This window comes from Octodon degus, unplaced genomic scaffold, assembly GCF_000260255.1.
Source record: "Octodon degus isolate 3935 unplaced genomic scaffold, OctDeg1.0 scaffold00055, whole genome shotgun sequence".
NCBI classification, from domain to species: Eukaryota; Metazoa; Chordata; class Mammalia; order Rodentia; family Octodontidae; genus Octodon; species Octodon degus.
Window position 1 is genome coordinate 5,995,680 of NW_004524631.1, and position 18,406 is coordinate 6,014,085.

Consider the following 18,406-nt stretch of genomic DNA (forward strand, 5'->3'; position numbering starts at 1 on the left):
TATGAGCTTGCCTTGTGGTTGGACAGCATGTGACAGCACCATTCACTGTATTTTTTATTATACCTTGTAAAGACACAAAGAGATTCTAGAACTGCTTCAGAAAGTGGCATGAATGGACTGGTGAGATAGCTCAGTGGACTAAGCACCTGCTTAGGCAAGCACAGGGACCAGGTTCAATCCCCAGCACCACATGCTGCACTGGCCCCATCCCTGGGCATGTTGAGCTGTCCACCAGGCCTGTAATCCCAGCACTGGGGTGGCTGAAAACAGGAGGATCACTATGAGCCCAAGCTGTAATAATTTTTTTTTTAATTTGAACATTTACTGTACATTTTATTAGCCCTTAAATTCTTACAGAATTTAAGATCACAATTCTAAACTGGAAGTGACAACTAAAATCTGATCCTGGCCCTGGATGACCCAAGAGCTGTATTCACTCCACTGCCTCCCACATTTGGACCCAAAGAACCAGTTATCATTTGTTTGTCTGCTGATTTGCTGGTTTGTCGGTTTGCTTCTGCACCTTTGGCCACTGGCCTCAGTCCACCCACATCTATCAGGAGTAGCTTTGTCCTTGACTATGAAAAGAACATGGCTAGGATTCTGAATTTTCAGTAAAATCCATTATTCTGAAGGAAACTCAGCTGCATGTCCTGGTGGCTGTGACTGAGCGTATCACCTGAGCATGAAGGACAGCCCAGCATGACACCATCCACTCTCTCTGCTCTCTGCCTGGGCTTACATTTCTGCACAGCGCGTTTCCTCCTGAGTGAGCATCCGGCTCTCTTCATTCTCAGCTTTGGATCCAGGTCATCTTTCCAATCCAGCAAGAGCACTGTGGATTTAAATCACGGTTTTGAAAACCTGAAACCCTCTCATGTGCATTATCAGGGTAATAAACACATGTCCCACTCTTACCTAACAAATATCAACAAAAGCTTGCTCCTCCTTGGCAGCTGCAGGGACATCTTCACTCCTTAGGGAAACCCTGACCCCTGCTGCCGACTAAGGGACTAATACAGAGTTCCAATCCAATTTGTTTTCTAATCACTTTAGCTAGGATGGGACAGAGAAAACTACCATATAGGGCTTTTTTTTTTTTTATGATTCCATTATATAACATTAAGCATCACTCGCAAGTACAGTATTTTGAAACCGTCAGTGCCCAATCTGTCTTCTAGCAACAGAGCTCTCACAAACCTACTCTTTCTCCTGCTCCAACCATTTCTTTCCAAAGAAAATAGCTTAAGGAATGGTTTACTCACTTACAGGTTCTGGGTCAAATGTTTCTTTGGTCTTGAAGAACTTAAGAACAACAAACATTTTCCCCGTATCAAGTAACTCCCGCCCTCTGTGGAGCCCCTGCTTCCATCTGCAATTGCTCAGCCCCTGAACACGGTGGGATGTGCGCGCCCTTCATGTTATTTGTTCTTGATGCTATCTTAGGGCTTTTCTTTAACCAAACAAGACACTCTAATGCACAAATGGCTGCCAGGAAAACAGTCCAAACAAGCATTTTTTTTTTGAAAATTCAGACAATCCCCAAACAAAGGAAAAGATGTTTTTCATGTTCCTTGCATCTGATTCCATTTGTTGGAACCTATTTTCACATTCCACTGTCACTGTGGGCAGGCTGCTAATAGAGATGGGGTAACAGGGTGGGTGAAAATGCTGTTCAAGTTGGAGGTTTGTCTTGTTACCTTGGGAGTGAATTATGCAAACGGGCCTAATTATCTCCTAGGCATCTGGCAGGCTAGCCAAACGTAGGAGGGCCCTCCTCCTAGTGCCTCTCAAAAGTCAGCAAGGCCTAGGAGCCAGGAGCCGCTTTTAGAGAACCCACACACTGATTAGCAGGTCATTAATGAGGTTACTTTTGACAACTAAGTACCCAACAGCCCTCCAGTAACTGAGGCATGGTTATTTCTTCCTAAAGCTGTTGGAGGGGTGGACCCTTCTGCATTACCTGGCTGATACTACACAAGAAATCAACCACACAAGATTTACTTTGGGAAATGATTTAACTCAATGCTATTTTAAGTATATAAAACAACAAAAGAGCCACTCTAACTTTCCAGTGAACCCAGAAACAAACATACACTTCCATAGAAGCATATATAGGTACACACACTCGCGCGCGCAGCTCCCTCTCCAGTTTGATCCATAGATGCTCATATCTAGGGATCACACATCCTTTCATACATGTAACAGTATCCTAATCCTAAATACCAGTTACCAATGGCATGGAGGACAGTGGTTATCTGGTTAGGGACACGTAGATGGTTTTGATCCACGGCTCTTTTGTACCTACTGTTTGTTACAAAGAACAAAATTCACCCAAATTACCCCAGGTTCAAAGGTGGCCTCTCTTGCTAACCTTCTCTTGCCTTTGGTAGTCTGTGTAATCTGGGTCAGGCTGGGGTGAGCTTGGCCTCCGTAGGTGTGCTGTTCCTCCCCCACTGTTTTTCCCCCCAGCTTCATGCTCTGGATTCTGTTCCCCAAGCCCCCTGGCCGTTGCTTCTGGTTGGGTGTAGCCAGTGGAAGTTCTAATCTGGCAATCACAAGATGAGAAGACGCAAGGCCAGAAGATTTTTTTCCTTCCTCTCCAAGCCCTGGCACCACACTGGCCATAGCTCCTCCTGAACTCTACCTCTGCAGCTCTTGCTGGACTCCAAGACCACTATCTTGCCCCAGCTCACTGGCAGAAAGATGACATCAATTTCTCATTGTCTCAGAATCCCAGTTGATTCCCTCACCCCCCTCTCACTGGCCGATACCTGTCAATAGACCCTTCCTGGGCATCATTTCATTTGAATCATCTGAGCTCAATTCTGTCAGCTGCCTTGCTCAGCAGGGTCTCCAGATGTCCTATCTGTGACTAGGTACTCTTTTTTCAACTGTAATTGCTTCCTAGTTCTACATATGCAAATTCAGGCTAGCATGCATCACCCCTTTTATCAGCTTGATCGTAGTTAATTTCCTGGTTTTTAATTATTATCAGTAATTGCCAATCCTTTGTTTCATGTATTTAGGAAACAGAAGTATTTGTATTTTACAAATAATATAGATACTATACCTATAAATTTTGTTCAGTTTGTTACCATAGTCAGTGTTGCATATGGAGTCTTGAAGTATTCTTCCAAACTCTGAGATCCACAAGGTCAAGCTCAGAGTACTTTACTGTTCATGACTATGTCCCCATTACCAAGCAAAGTGCCTGCAATGTGATGTATATGTGTCAAGTTCTAAATGAAGGAAGAGTGTGAGAAGAGGAAAAAGATATGGAACTTAGGGAGGAGGAGTTTGAACCTTGGGTTCATCTCCTCTGGAAAACGTATCAATAGCAATTCTAAAACTACAGGTTAAAGCTAATATTTACCAAGCATCTGTTGCATTCAGGGATTGCAGTTTACTATATTAGCTAACTTAATCTTTGTAACAATCCTATGATCCAAGTGCTGTTATCTTCATTTTAGTGATAAAGAAACTTAAGCTCTAAGAGTTTAGGAAATTGTGCTAGGTTACCAAGCTAATATATGGCAGAACCAACCTTGTTTTGACTATAAAATCTACATTCCTAAATCCCAATCCTGGGGCTGGTGAGATGGCTCAGTGGTCTAAAGCACCTACTTGGAACAAGCTTGGCAAAACACAGGGACTGTGGTTCGATCCCCCAGCACCACATGCCAGCCAGCCCTGCCCCCTGGTGAGCTGAGCTGGCCACACACACACACACACACACACACAAAATAAATAAATAAATATTTATAAATAAATAAATAAATCCCAATCCTACCTCCATGAATGGTGCTGGGATTCACCTCTGGTCCACAACTTCACCAGCCCTTCAGATATTTGAAGGTATCTTCTACTGAGTCTTCTGCTCTTCAGATTAGACAGTCTAGAGTCACCTATCATTCCTCATGTCTTCTGTACCACAGACTTCTCACCTTTTTCAAAATTTGTCCTTAATCTGCCCATTTGCTTTATCAGGTCACTGGATGATGTACAAGAAAGTGGGGCAAGGGGTGTCTGTGTGTGTGGTAGAAAAGAGAACTTCTAAATGAAGAGAGCCCAGATCTACTTTCTAGAAGTTGTCTTAGAGAAAGGCTACCCTTGATCAGTCTACAGCACAGTGGCATGGCTTATATGTGTGTCAAGTTCAAAATGAAGCTTAGTGGGCTTGGCGTCCCAGCATCTGTTCATCTTTGAAAATCCCTGACAAGTAAAACAAGCACATTTCTAAGCCTATGAATCTCTTTGCATGACAAAATGAGGTCTGTTTTTCTTTCCTTCTCTGGATACCAAAGACTTTCCATAGCCTGATACAAAAGGCTTTTCTAGAAGGGAAGAGGGGAGCCCTTTTCTCTTCCAGAAAAATAGCTCTTAGAACTATGGCACTGCTTGTGTTAGAGAAGCTCTTTCTACCCGACATACTAGAACAGACCAGGAATTCTTAATTTTTTGGTACCACAGACTCCATTCCAGCCCCATGAGACTATGGACTCCATATGGCCCTTGTGACATGGTAACAATGTACTTCTTCACTAGTGCTACAAATATCATTATCTATGCCTAGTACCTGTTATGATTTTGAAGTAGTGGCCTTAATAATGAAAAGAACTGCTGACATTCTATTAGAGGCTAGTGAAAATAAAAATGTGATTATTTTCCACCAGAAAGTCACAGACACACTCCCCCATCAATGCCATTCACCCTGGGATAAGAAACCTTAGCTTAGTAGTTGGAATATCAGAATCTTGGTCCAGAAGGACTGCAGAGGAGACCAACTCATTTTACAGAGGGGAAAAGATTGCCATTTGAAGGTTTGATAAGATCTTCAATTGGTGATATATCCTGAAGGTTCTAGAATATTACTCTGCGTTTTCCTTCTAGAAATGTCGATGGGGAAGGTATAAGTGAAAAATTTTTGGACCAGATTCTGCTTGGCACATACTTTGCACAGAGCTATTTATAAAGTGAATAAGGGATCAAGGGGGGAAATATCTACAGCAGCCCTTATTCCCTGGACTTCCATAGAGCTCACAGTTTGTCCCCTACCCAGTACACCAGTACCCACATCTTGTTTCCTACATAGATGTCCCTGGGCATTTTTTTTTTTTTATTACAAGTTCTACAGGGTCTCACTACAAATATCAGACTCATAGTGATTCTCCTATTTTCAGCCTCTCAAGAGCTGGGATTACAGGTGCATGCCACTACCCAAGTCTCAATCACCATCTCACCATGCCCTGGGGGTGTGGCTGGCATGGCATGTTGGGGATCAAACCCCAGTCCCTGTGCCTGCCTAAGCAGGTGCATTAGTCTTCTGAGCTATCTGGCCAGCCCAAAAACACAGGTCTTTCTTCTTCTTCTTCTTCTTCTTTTTTTTTTGTACAGAAATTGAACTCAGGACTTTGCACTTGCCAGGCCAGCGTTTGTGCCACTAAGCTACATCCCTGGTCCCCCTGGACATTTAAAGAGACACATATTTTATTTCCAGTTCATGCTAATTCCCAGGTAGAGAAGACTCAGTTGAACTGTAATAGATTTTTCAGAGGAAAGCTATACACATTTAATGGAAGATTTTCACTGACATTTTGACATGAAGACCCAGCCACACTAGGAGCCACATAAGTTCCTGGCAGACACACTCAGCAGATGCTATGCGGTACCACCTCTCCAGCTTTAAGCTCATTGTCTGCCTCATGCCCAACTTGGTTGTTCAAGGCTGAAAAGGAACAGAACACCTAGTTTTGGCTCTACTCTGTCTACCCTTTGAAGGAAACAGGGCTAAAGATCCAAAAATCTTTTCTGTCACTTCCTGTCTAGAAGGTACCCAAGATGACCTGCCAGAGGCACTAACATAAATTTTGGCAGGACAATTCTTTGTGCAGAAGCATCTGAGTCCTCTCCACTAAATGCCAGAAGCTCCCAGCTCATGTCTCCATGACTGGCAGAAGCATCTACACGTACTTCTAAATATCCCTTAAGCAAGTCATGCAGCCTGTGGTTGTGTTTGAGAACTGCTGGATGAAAACGAAGTGCAAGAAGGTTAATGAGTTCCCTAAGATGGAGAGGGCCAACTATCAGTTTGTTTTTAACTTATTTCAAAAAAAAAGAAGAAGAAGAAAGGAGATATGAGTGTGCTGAATGACCCCATTTTTATTTGGCCATAAAAATTCTTATCTCCGTGTAACACAAGAGGCAATTGTCCAGGCTCACACAGCTAAAAAGTAGAGACAAGCCCTTAGGTGTTTGGCACTAACTCTATGACTCAATCCTCTCTGCCACTCAGTTGAGCAGTCATGGGTGGCACATCTAAGGTCCTGAGCTGCTCTGGTCCTCTGAGCCTGATCAATGCCATCATCCATACAGGTGCTGCAAGGAGCAGCTACATGTTTCTACGCTTTCATTGGCTTTGACATCATTGCCACCACCGGGGAAGAAGCCAAGAATCCTAACACGTCCATACCATATGCTATCACTGCCTCGCTGGTCATCTGCCTGACAGCATATGTGTCTGTAAGTAGCATATGTTGAAGGGACTCTTCTCATATCCTTTTTATATTTGATCTTGAAACATGGTTCTAGGACTGTGTCCCTTCCTCTAAGTGGAAATAGGACTTTTCTTGTGCCTTCTTGGTTTCTATATGATTGTGTCTTGTGCCCTAATCACCCCACCCAGCAATGATAAGAAGAAACTCATGAGTCCAGCTGGAGAAGAGAAGTAGCCCCAGGCCCTCGCTTCAGCCTTAGCCTCTGAATCTCCATCCTTGCCCCTCCCAGTGCCCAGGCCCTGCATGGGGGCTGCTGCCCCAGGGGATGGTGGACAGCAATGGGCTGCCGTCCAAGAAGCTCAGGTCATAGGCTGGCAGTAACGGGTGGCATGCAAGCAGAGGCATTGTTGCCTCTGCACACAGCCCTCAATGCTCTTCTGTCTTCTGGGAGCTTCCCAGCAGTGAAGAGGCGAGGCTCCCAGAGCAGGGAGAGAGAATACATTGTCCTCTGGAGACTCTCTTTCCCTTAAAATCTGGGGGCAAACGCACTTTCTTTCCACTGTTTCTCTGATTTTTCACACCAGCTCAAACTCATCATTGGGGTTTCCCTGCCTCAGGCAGCCCTCAGAATGAAGCCTTCAGCCTTGTCTCCTCAGAATCCCCTGAGATGTTCCTCCAAGCACGATTGATGTTTCATCTCTCAGCTCCTGGCCCAGAATTCCTATTGCAGAAATAACTCAGCCATATCTAACACCCTGTCAGCCCCTGGCAATAGAGAGAACAAGCTCACAAGCCTTAGGTATATAGCCATACACACACACACACACACACACGCAAAATGCACCCATGCATGCACACCCAGGTCTGAAAGGCCCTACCCTCTCAGGTCACCACAAGTAGGAAAGAGCTAGCTGCTGGAGGTGCAGCACACCACCCCTGCCATTCCCCTTCCCAAACAATCATCCTCAGCAACTAACTAAGCAAGTTGGGCCAATTAATGGTTAAGACAAGCTGCAAAGCAGAATTATTCCAGAAAGTAAACAAAAGCTCCCAAGAGTAACCGCAGATGTGACTGACAGAAATCCAGTTGTACACCAGACATTTTATGGATGGATCGATCATTACCTCCCTCTCACACACGGGCTTCCTTACACCCCTGTCCTGAGGAAGGCCTCTGCAGTGCACACACACACACACACACACACACACACACACACACACACAGAGCCCATCCTCAATATTCCTTTCTTAGAGCAGCACTTTAGAGACTACAGTGAACTCTTGTCTAAGACTTTTTATACAACCTGCTCTAGCATCGCAGTAGACTCAGCACGCTTTCCTGGAATTATCAACCCCACTCTCCTCCAGGGTAACCCACCCCAGCCTCAAAGGAGATGTCACAAGTGTTCGTGTCCCCAGGAAATTGTCTCTTTTAGACTGTGAACCTCCACCGTACCTCAGGAACTCTTTGGTCTTCTACTGGTCAGCAGGCAGCCACACTATTCCCTCTGAAAAGATCCCATTGGTAGGTGGTGATGGTAAACTCTGTCTTCCCTAGTGACCCATGGCTTCATGGGAGCATCTTGTTCCCAAGGCACAGGCGAAAGAAGTTGTTTACGTGTGACCACCCTCTCCCTTTCAGATTTTGAACTCTCTTTTCTGTCAGGCTTGGTCTTCCAGGCCTGGGAAAGCTCCACATCTGGCTGCATCACTCATTGCTCCACTATCAGGGGCTAATTCTACAGAGGGAGGTCTATGAATTTGAAGGAGGACAGATCCTGCGGGCCCCAAGCCAAGAGTTCCCTGGTTCAGCAAAGCCACGGTAGTCTGACATCCCTAGTGTGGGACTGACTTGTACCTTGATGCCATAAGTTATTTGTTGGCCTGCATAACTCTCAGGATGAGGCTAGAAAGAAATGGAAATATGAGTCCCCATTGGGCCCCATCAGTTTTCTGACTGTGGACCTCCAAAGCATTTACCTTGTTTTAATGTCTGCTATTTGCAATAAGAGAATATAGATGAGACCCTGGCCCTGGAAGATCCTGAAGGAATGAAAGAAATGAGAATCTTGCCTTCATGGGCAGGGTGTCCATGGTCACTTCTAGACATGGACAGCAGCCTTCCCATCTGTTAATGTCACCCCCAGTGCACCACCAGGGTTGCTGTATTTTCATGGGACTGAAGTACCTGCAGACATTCTTCAGAGTTGAAATGACCATATGCAGTCTTTAGTAGTTGTCTTCACTAGTCTACTAATGTCCCACATGAAGAAAAACATGGAGGTCAAGAGTTGCAAAGAAGGGCCACAGAGATGGCTCAGTGGATTAAGCGCTTCCCTGGCAAGCGTAAGGGCCTGAGTTCAATTCCTGGTTCTGCCAAAAAAAAAAAAAAAAAAAAAAAGAGTTGCAAAGGCCAAATGACTGGTCTAATAAAGCCACACACTAGCTGATGGCAGAGCACTTTCCTCCCTACAGGCCATCTGTCCATGCAACTGCCCCTCTACCTGCAGTCACTTCTTCTCTTGTTTTAACAGGTGAGCATTATCTTAACCCTGATGGTGCCATATTACGCCATTGACACTGAATCCCCGCTCATGGAGATGTTTGTGGCTCATGGTTTCTATGCTGCAAAGTTCGTAGTGGCCATTGGGTCAGTTGCGGGATTGACAGTCAGCTTGCTGGGCTCCCTCTTCCCAATGCCGAGGGTGATTTATGCCATGGCTGGTGATGGGCTCCTGTTCAGGTAAGGGCTGTTCTCTGACGTGTGTTCTTCTCTGCTGATCCTTTCAGTCAAGAATGACTGTCACCCTCTGTCAACCTAGCAGTAATTCTGATGTTAATTCTTCTGTTAATTCTTCACATTAACTACAGAACTTCTCAGACACCCTAGGAGAGTGTGAGTGAAAAAAGCCACACCCTGAGAAAGCCCCTCAGTTCAACTCCCTCAATCCAGCACCAGTTGATAGGTGCCCTCAGTTTTCTTTCTCTCTCCACTGGCATCGTGTTTTGCTTGTGAAGATGATGGGTGCCAAACTATGACATAGGGGAAGAAGGAAGACAGCCCTGGTACCTGACCCTCTCTCTTCACAGCTCCTCTGAAGTTGAAAAGAAATCAACAATCAGAAAGAAAATAAGAACCTCTGTACAGAATGAAGTAATTGTAGCAACAATAGCTACCATTTATTGAACATTTGTGTATCCTGGGTGCTTTGTATACAGTATCCCATTTAGTCCTCACAATAACTCTATTTTGCAGATGAGTGTACCAGGAATTAGAGGGGTGAAACATCTTGCCCTAAATCCTCCAGCTGCTGAATGACAGGCCAGTGTTTAAAACCAAAGCTATGTGACTTCAAAAATAGACTCTTAACCATACCAGTATATTGGCAGTTCCCACCCCTAGCATGGCCATGCCGCTATCGGTGTGTGCAGTCGTTACGTCTCCATTACTGCAGCCCCTTCCTGATCTCCTCCTCATCACCTGGTCATGGTATAAAGGGAGGCGGCCTCGTCTCTTGATCCCCAGTGCCTGCCTGAGAAAGACAAGACAGGGAGCTCTCAGGGGTGCAGAGGGAGCTGCTGAGAGGCTAATCTCTGCCACCAGCTGTCATCGCCTGCTTTGTTTCCTTTGCACAACCCTGCAGTCCTCACCAGGTCAGAGCTGCTACACTTGTGCTTCTGAGCACATCAAGAAAGGGGCACAGTGTCAGAAGTGTGACAGCTTCACACATCCAAAGGTTTTCCTGTTGTCAAACAAAACAAAGAGGAAAGATACTGAGGCTTCAAGCAAATTGACAGTTCTTTATGAATCAGACATGAGGGAGGAATGGAAGAGGATGGAGGTGGCAGAGCAGGAGAAGAAGGAAGGGGGGTCTCCTTTAGGCCTCAGGAACAGCTAAAGGGACACGGACCATCCAATCATCACCCTTGTTCCTCTTTTCTTCAGATGGTAACTAGGTGACCTCAAACTTAATGCTGAGTACAGATTCATAATTTCATACTATTTTGCCAACTAAGCCTTTGTATTATTGTTGCATGGCAGTGAGTACAAAGTTTTTGAAAGCTTTGGGACATTTTAATGGTGGTCACCACTCCCAGAGATCCTGATGAAGTAGATCCTGGGTGAAGCCAGAGAATATACATATTCTTAGGAGCTAACTGTGGTGCTGATGCTGCACATTCATAAGTTTAAAGGCTCCTGAGCAGGCTATGATTTCTTCATGTCATCCTTTTTCACAACAATTAGATCAATTTAGATCTCTAACAGATCCCCTAGACTCACTCCTCTCTTCCTATCGCATCATGAGCAGGAACTTTAACAAGGACGCTTGCCTCGAAACCAGGGAATCTAAGTGAATTCTAAGTTATATTCTAGGAATCAAACTCTAGGGTAGGAATATCAACCAGTTAAAACAGTGTGCAGAAATAAATTGGAGGAGCAGGACCAGAAAGAGCTAAATACACCAACCTGTTGACATCTGTCCCCCTACCTTGGCCATGTTAGCATCCGTTACCACCTGTGACACACTGCTGACTCTGCTCACACCTGTCTTCCAGGTTCCTGGCTCACGTGAGCTCCTACACAGAGACACCAGTGGTGGCCTGCATCGTGTCGGGCTTCCTGGCCTCCCTCCTCTCCCTATTGGTCAGCCTGCGAGACCTGATAGAGATGATGTCCATTGGCACACTCCTCGCCTACACGTTGGTCTCTGTCTGCGTCTTGCTTCTTCGATACCAACCTGAGAGTGACATTGATGGTTTTGTCAAGTTTTTATCTCAGGAGCACACCAAAAAAAAGGAAGGCATCCTGGCTGACTGTGAGAAGGAAGCTTGTTCTCCTGTGAGTGAAGGGGAAGAGTTTTCTGGCCCAGCCACCAACACATGTGGGGCCAAGAACCTGCCGTCTTTGGGAGACAACGAGATGCTCATTGGGAAATCAGACAAGTCAACCTACAACGTCAACCACCCCAACTATGGCACCGTGGACATGACCACAGGCATAGAAGCAGATGAATCTGAGAACATTTATCTCATCAAGTTGAAGAAGCTGATTGGGCCCCGTTACTATACCCTGAGAATCCGGCTAGGCCTTCCAGGCAAAATGGACCGGCCCACTGCAGCAACAGGGCACACAGTGACCATCTGCGTGCTCCTGCTCTTCATCCTCATGTTCATCTTCTGCTCCTTCATCATCTTTGGTTCTGACTACATCTCAGGGAGGAGCTGGTGGGCCCTCCTTTTGGTTGCTCTAATGGTGCTGCTGATCAGCATCCTGGTGTTTGTGATTCTGCAGCAGCCAGAGAACCCCAAGAAGCTGCCCTATATGGCCCCCTGCCTCCCCTTTGTGCCTGCCTTTGCCATGCTGGTGAATATCTATCTCATGCTCAAGCTCTCCACCATCACATGGATCCGGTTTGCAGTCTGGTGCTTTGTGGGTAAGCAACTTCTTTTGGGATGTTTGAAAGCCTCCCTCCCCCTCTTGCTCCCCTACTCCCTCCCCATTTCCTCCCCCTCTCCCTCCCTCTCTGTTTCTCTCCCTGTCCTGGGAATGAAACCGGGAAATTTTACCACTGAGATATATCCTCAGTCCTTTTTGTTTTTATTTTGAGATAAAGTTCCTAGGATGGGCTCAAATTTACAATCCTCTTGCCTTAGCTAGAGGAAGCTGGGATACAAGTATACACCATTGCACCCAGCTGAACACGCATATCCCAACATTTCCTTCTAATTGCCTTATGCATCTCCATTATTAAGCAAATGGGCTGGCTCTAGAGACCCTTGCTTTTTGCATTAGAGTCAAAACCAGTTGTCTCCTTTCTGCCAATTTTGTCCTTGGTCATTGTTTTCTGGTAGAATGATGTTGATCAAGCTATCATTTCACTGAATATTGCATTGTTGAAATTTCCTGGGGCTGGCAAGATAGCTAGTTGACTAAGTGCCTGCTCAGGCAAATGCAGGGACCGGGGTTTGATCCTTAGCACCACATGCCTCACCACTCCTGCCCCTGTGCACACTAAGCCTGCCCCCGAGACTGGTCATGGTGGCACACACCTGGAATCCCAACACTGTGGAGGCTGAAAACAGGAGAATCACTACAAATCTAAGCTGTGTAGTGAGACCCTGTACCAAACACATTTTTAAAAAAAGAAATTTCTTCTGTGAGGATAACTTGTACCAAGAAAAGTTCATTTAAAGTGAATGCACATTTTAAAAGGAACACAAATAATACCATTATAGGGGTTGGGGGTGGAATTCTGTCCTGGAAGCTAAACCTGTGAAAAAAAATTATGAAAAAGTTCATTTATCTCACATCTGATAAAACTAAAAGATCATCATGGTCTAATTTTTAAATGAACACTATAACTGTGGATTTTTCTGGCATTATCTTTCTGTCAAAATTGTATCAAGGGGGCTGGTGAGATGGCTCAGTGGTCTAAAGCACTTACTTAGAACAAGCTTAGCAAAGCACAGGGACCACAGTTCAATCCCCCAGCACCACAGGCCAGCCAGCCCCGCCCCCTGGTGGGCTGAGCTGGCCACACACACACACACACACACATAAATAAATAAATAAAATTTTTTTAAAATTGTATCAAGGACTCACTATTCAATGTCCCTTTCATGCCTGACTTTTGTAAAATATCTGAGAGTTCTACATTTTTCCCAAGGTCCTTTCCTCATTCTCTGATATCCAGTCATCCTGTTGGAAAGTCCCCTTGTGTTATCGCACTTACTAATTTTCTCCCTTCTGTTCTAAACAGCTATGTGACTCCTCCTGAGTGGTTCACAGCTTTCCAAGTAGGCTCCAAGTTGTTGTCTATACTCACTTTTGTTGATTTCAAGAAGTCCTGTATCTTTTCCAAGATTTCTACTCTTACCTTGTGATCAGCTTTATTTAATTTACCCACTGACCATCTCTCACCATCTCTGATGTTTATGAGATGGCTGGGGTTGATGCCTTTATAATTCTAGAGAGATGTCTAGGCTAAGACTAATTTTAAAGTTCCTGAGTCAAATATATTTGTCTATCTGTTTGCTTGAATTTTTTGAGATAGGGATATACTATGTAGCTCAGGATGACCTTAACTCACCATGTCACCAAGGATGGCCTCAAACTGGTAGGGATCCTCCTGCCTCAGTCTCCTGGAGTGCTGGGATTACAGGCATGTGACACCATGCCCAGCCTTCAGCCACTAGTTTTATGTCCATTACATAACTTGGAAACCCCAGGGTCTCTGATAGCAAATGCTTAACAAAGGAAGAGCCTTAAGTACTTTGAGAACTAGGAAAGTAATAGATTAAATAAAAGTCATATTAAATAATAGAGTAAGTGTCTAAAGGAGAAGGAAGACAAATACCTGTGACTCAACTGGTCTGGGCAACAGGAGAAAGACTTGATTAGTAGCCTATACTGGTTGAGGCCGGAGAAGTGGGTGTTCAATGAGTGTCCTTTGTGCTAGAATGAGTATTTATGCTATGTGTTCAGGAACTGCTTAAGTTGTGCAAAGTACTTTTCACAGAAGAAAAGAGAAATGCAAGTCAAACATCCAGAAAGACCCTCAAGGATGTAGACTCTACATGGAACTTGTAAGGTAATACTTAGAGTAACACAAAAAACACAGCAGTCTGAGGAAACATGGTGTTGTCAGCAGATTTCTTGCCTCTGTGGGTCAGTCTCACCTTTCTGTTAACATGTGTCCCTATTCTTCACTATTGGGTCGCCCCTTCTTAGACCTAGGGGAGGCTTTGTAAGAGAATCTCATTCACTCACTGAGATTTTCACCATTTATACAGTTTATTCACAATCTCTCAGTTGAAACAATCTGCCAGTTGAAGCACTCTACTGTAGCATGTAGCTCACAGTTGGAAAGGCCCTCTTCTGGGAAGAAGTGACTGGACTAGGTGGAAACATTTCAGTCATGAGTTTGTGAAGAGAATGAAGCCATAGACATCAACATACACAGACTGACACATTCATTCAGACTATTTAAGCTGGAGGGGCTTTCACATCCAGTATGATGTCACCCACCCCATGGGGCCCATTCCACTAGTAGTATTTCAGCTGGTTTTAAAGAAAATTTCCAGAATACTTTATAGTCATACATTTTTATGTATTTAATACAGGGTCTACAGGGTGTCATTACGTAGATCAGACTCACAGTGGTTCTCCTGTTTTCAGCCTCCCAAGCACAGAGATTACAGATGTATACCACCACACCCAGTCTCTATAGTCATACATTATTAATGTACTGAAAATAACATATATATATATATAGTAATTTCAGAAACATTTTTTGCTCTGGAAGAAACTAATTTTTTTCACTTAAAAAGTTAATTTTTAAAAAAATATAACAACAGGTTTGTCTTAATTACTCTTCTCTCGTTGCTGGGACAAATACCCAACACCCAAATTGAAGGAAGGAAAGGTTTATTTAGCTCCCAGTTACTGGAGGGTTCAGTCCATATTCAGCTGTCCAAGGCAGAGCAGCACATAGCAGAAAGCAACTTTTCATGGCTTTGGCAAAGAGCAAGAGCACAAAAGGAGAAGTAGTAGCAGCTCAAGCAGCTAACTTCTCTTTCCTCCTTACATTGAAATGCAAATTAGCTGCCCCAGGGCAAATGCAGCATCCACACCCACAGTAATCAATCACAAACTCCAGAAGCTCCCCCAAGACTGCATGAGGCTTTGGGGGGACACCTAGGCACAAACCATAACATATGATTCATCTATTTATCAGTCACTTTTCTGATCCCTTTACTTATTGAGTTTATCTCATTTACTTCTTTAATTCTCACAACAATCTCCATTTTAAAGATAAGAAACTGAAGCAATCACCCAAGGTCAGGCAGCCAGAATCTAGCCATCAAGATTACAACTCAGTGGGTGGCTGGGGGGCAGAGTCTGTAAGCAATATATTAAAAATGGGGCATATAAATAAGGAAAGTTGGGAAGAAGCGGATGTGATCCGACAGCTTCCCCCCTACCCTCCCCCTTCCCGCTCTTGATTTTACAGAGGAGTCAAGTGAAGCTCCAAGGAGTTAGACAGTGTGCCCAAGATCAACAAGAACCCTCTGAAGGGCTATCACTAGAATCCAGTCCTCCCACTGTGCTCAGATGTGGGGCTAGCACCCCACCAGCTGCCTCTGAGCAGACTCCGATTTGACCAGAATGTTTGGCGGTGATTAACACATCAGGTCCAGCTGGCTTCCTGGGTAGCACCTGTGCTCAAGGTCCTCCACTTGGCCTAGTTTTCTGCAGCTGCCATCTTCTTAATAATTTCAAAGCAAGAGGCCCCATGTTTTCATTTTTCACTGAGCCTCACATATTCTATAGCAGATACTACATAATATCTACAGCTTCTGGAGCACCAGGGGCATTTTGTAAAACTGGTAAGGTGACAGAGGCCTTCACCTTTGGAGTGAAACAGCACCAAGTTCAAATCATGGCTCTGCCATACTTTGTCTTGTGACTGGAAAATTCACCTAACTTCTTGGAGTTTTTATTTACTAGTCTGTAAAAATGCAGATCATTCTATCATCCTGGAACTGACATTTGAAGGAGCTCCAATGAGAAAATGTAGAGAAAAACAGTAAGAAATATTTCCTCACTTCCTTTCAAAAATCTAAAATGGTTCATTGTCCGCCAGTGTGATCAGACGAGCTATCAAAAGCCAGAACACAATGTGAACCTGTGCAGCTGCCCTTCTATCAGGCAGGGAAAACTCCCTGTGTGCCTTTTGTGACCTTGCACACTGCACAGGCTCCAAACTCTCCCAGGAAACCGCCCTACACTGACTCACAGAGTGGGCTGGCCAGACAACAGGCACCTAAAGGTCAACATATGGCCAGCTGATCACAAAGTGCAGCCCACCAGCCACACTTGGGAAGGATTTCTAGCATTTCTGGGCACCTGCTGCTAACTGCTTTGGCAACATGATTTTTGAAGGCAGCCAGATATTGAAATTTAACCCAGAACAGAGATGATCAACTCTGGCTACTCTTCAGTGAAACTATGGGTTGCTTTTGAAACATTCTAAGTCTGAGCTTCCCCCACCACCACCACAAAGATTTTCTGATTCAACTGACCTCACTTAGCCAAATATTGGGTACTTTTTAGAGCTCCTCCAAGTAGTTTTAATGTTCAGCCAGGCTTAGAAGAGTTCTCAAAATGTGGTCCCAGGCAAACAACATCAACATCTCTGGAGAACGAATTAAGAAGTGAGATTTTAGACTCCATCCAAGACATTCAAAATCACTGAGGCCAGTTTAAGGCAATGGTGGCAAACCTATAGCATGTGAGTTACTGTGTTTTTCCTTTAGGATAAAAGATGTTAATGGATGAGTTGTTTTTTTCTAAATTAAAAACTCAGGATTGGGCTTTAATTGCAATGTTGGCACTGTGTAATAAATAAGTGGATTTTAGATGGGAGTTTGGCACTTGGTCTCTAAAAGGTTCACCACCATTAGTTTAAGATATAACATGCTTTCCAAGTGACTCTAACATATGCCAAAAATTGAAAGCCACTGTTCTAGAGATCAGAAGAAGAAATTATCAAGCAGGGCAGATAATTACAAAAACTGCTTCTCAAAAACAAATTTTTGCATATAAAAATATATCCATCTAGTACTATAAATTAGATTATAAAATCTTTAATGATCTTATAGAATAAATCTCCTACTTTCAAATTTCTTTATTTTTTTTTTTTTTTCAGAACCAGGGATTGAACTCAGGCCTTTGTGCTTGCCAGGCAAGCACTTATTCTACTGAGCTATCTCCCCAGCCCCCACTTTTAAATTTCTAAGCCTCTAAAACATCAGATCTTTCCTTTTAATCTTTCTATGCACAGTATAACTTTCTTGAGAAGAACAGTAAAGATAATTTTAAATGGATCTTCTTGGGAAACATCAGCTATTTTTTTAAAGATTTCCTTGGTTAAGATGAGTCATAGCTTGATTATCATTTTAGACACATTTTTATCCAATGTTCTTTAAATGAATCTTAATCACAGAATTTTATAACAATACATGGCTAAGCTTTTGACCTTCAGAAGAGCATAACTGAGAGTGAAATGAAGCACAATCTCCAACAAACTCACCCAACACGTTTCTTTTCCTTCAGACAAGATAAATAATATGTAGTAAATGTTATCAATCCCAACAAAGGGAGTACAAAGCAGCCTTCTTCATCTTCCTTTTCTTTTAGCTAATGCAGATTTGTAAAAGAACATCTCAAGGGACTGGGCAGAGTCTCAGGGAATATGAAACTAGCAGGGACACAGTGAGGAAAACACTGTACCCTTCTTTCAGGCCTGCCCCTCCCCATGGGCCTTTACCATGAACTAACCATCTGGTAGCCTAGCTCGTGGGCACCCTTACCGTCAGAGCTGCCAAGTTTCCATTTGGAAGTGTTTCAGTCCCTCTGAGGAAAATGAATTCTTGTCTATAGATACAGAGAACATGTCAGACTTGTGTGTGACTTGGGCAATAAGCTCATGATTCCAGTACCAAAACCTAAGTATTCTGATGCAAGCCTTTATGATCTTGACTTGATCCATAATTTCAAATCCCATTATAAATGACCAGAAACAGCCACTGTGAGGAAAAGAAAGGGGAAGGAGAAAGGCCATCAATTGGTACTTTAAAGGGCACCAAAGTCATGACAATATTTCCCATAAATAAGTCTGAAATTCTCCTTGGTGGCAGAGGATAAAACAGTTAGCACTTGCAACATTAAAATCATGTTCAGAAGAGCAAGAAAAATAAGGAGTGCCTGGCTAGGAAGGGAAACAGGGCTGGATTCCAAGGAGAGAGTGGGGAGGGGCTGTGCAGGGGCTGCCTTGCTGGGCATGGAGAAACATGGACAGGAAGGGGCAGGGCTTTACTGCAATGGCAGCCAAAATGTTGACCTG

General features: G+C 44.0%; 1 protein-coding gene across 1 annotated transcript in view; it reads left to right on the plus strand.

The window, feature by feature from the left end:
• Slc7a14 (solute carrier family 7 member 14) overlaps positions 1-18,406 on the plus strand; it is a 56,531-nt gene that overhangs the window by 30,610 nt on the left and 7,515 nt on the right. The window contains exons 4-6 of the mRNA XM_004633458.2: positions 6,376-6,522; positions 9,032-9,240; positions 11,055-11,932. Coding sequence (XP_004633515.1) covers positions 6,376-6,522; positions 9,032-9,240; positions 11,055-11,932 — 1,234 coding nt within the window. The remainder of the gene's footprint in view (positions 1-6,375; positions 6,523-9,031; positions 9,241-11,054; positions 11,933-18,406) is intronic.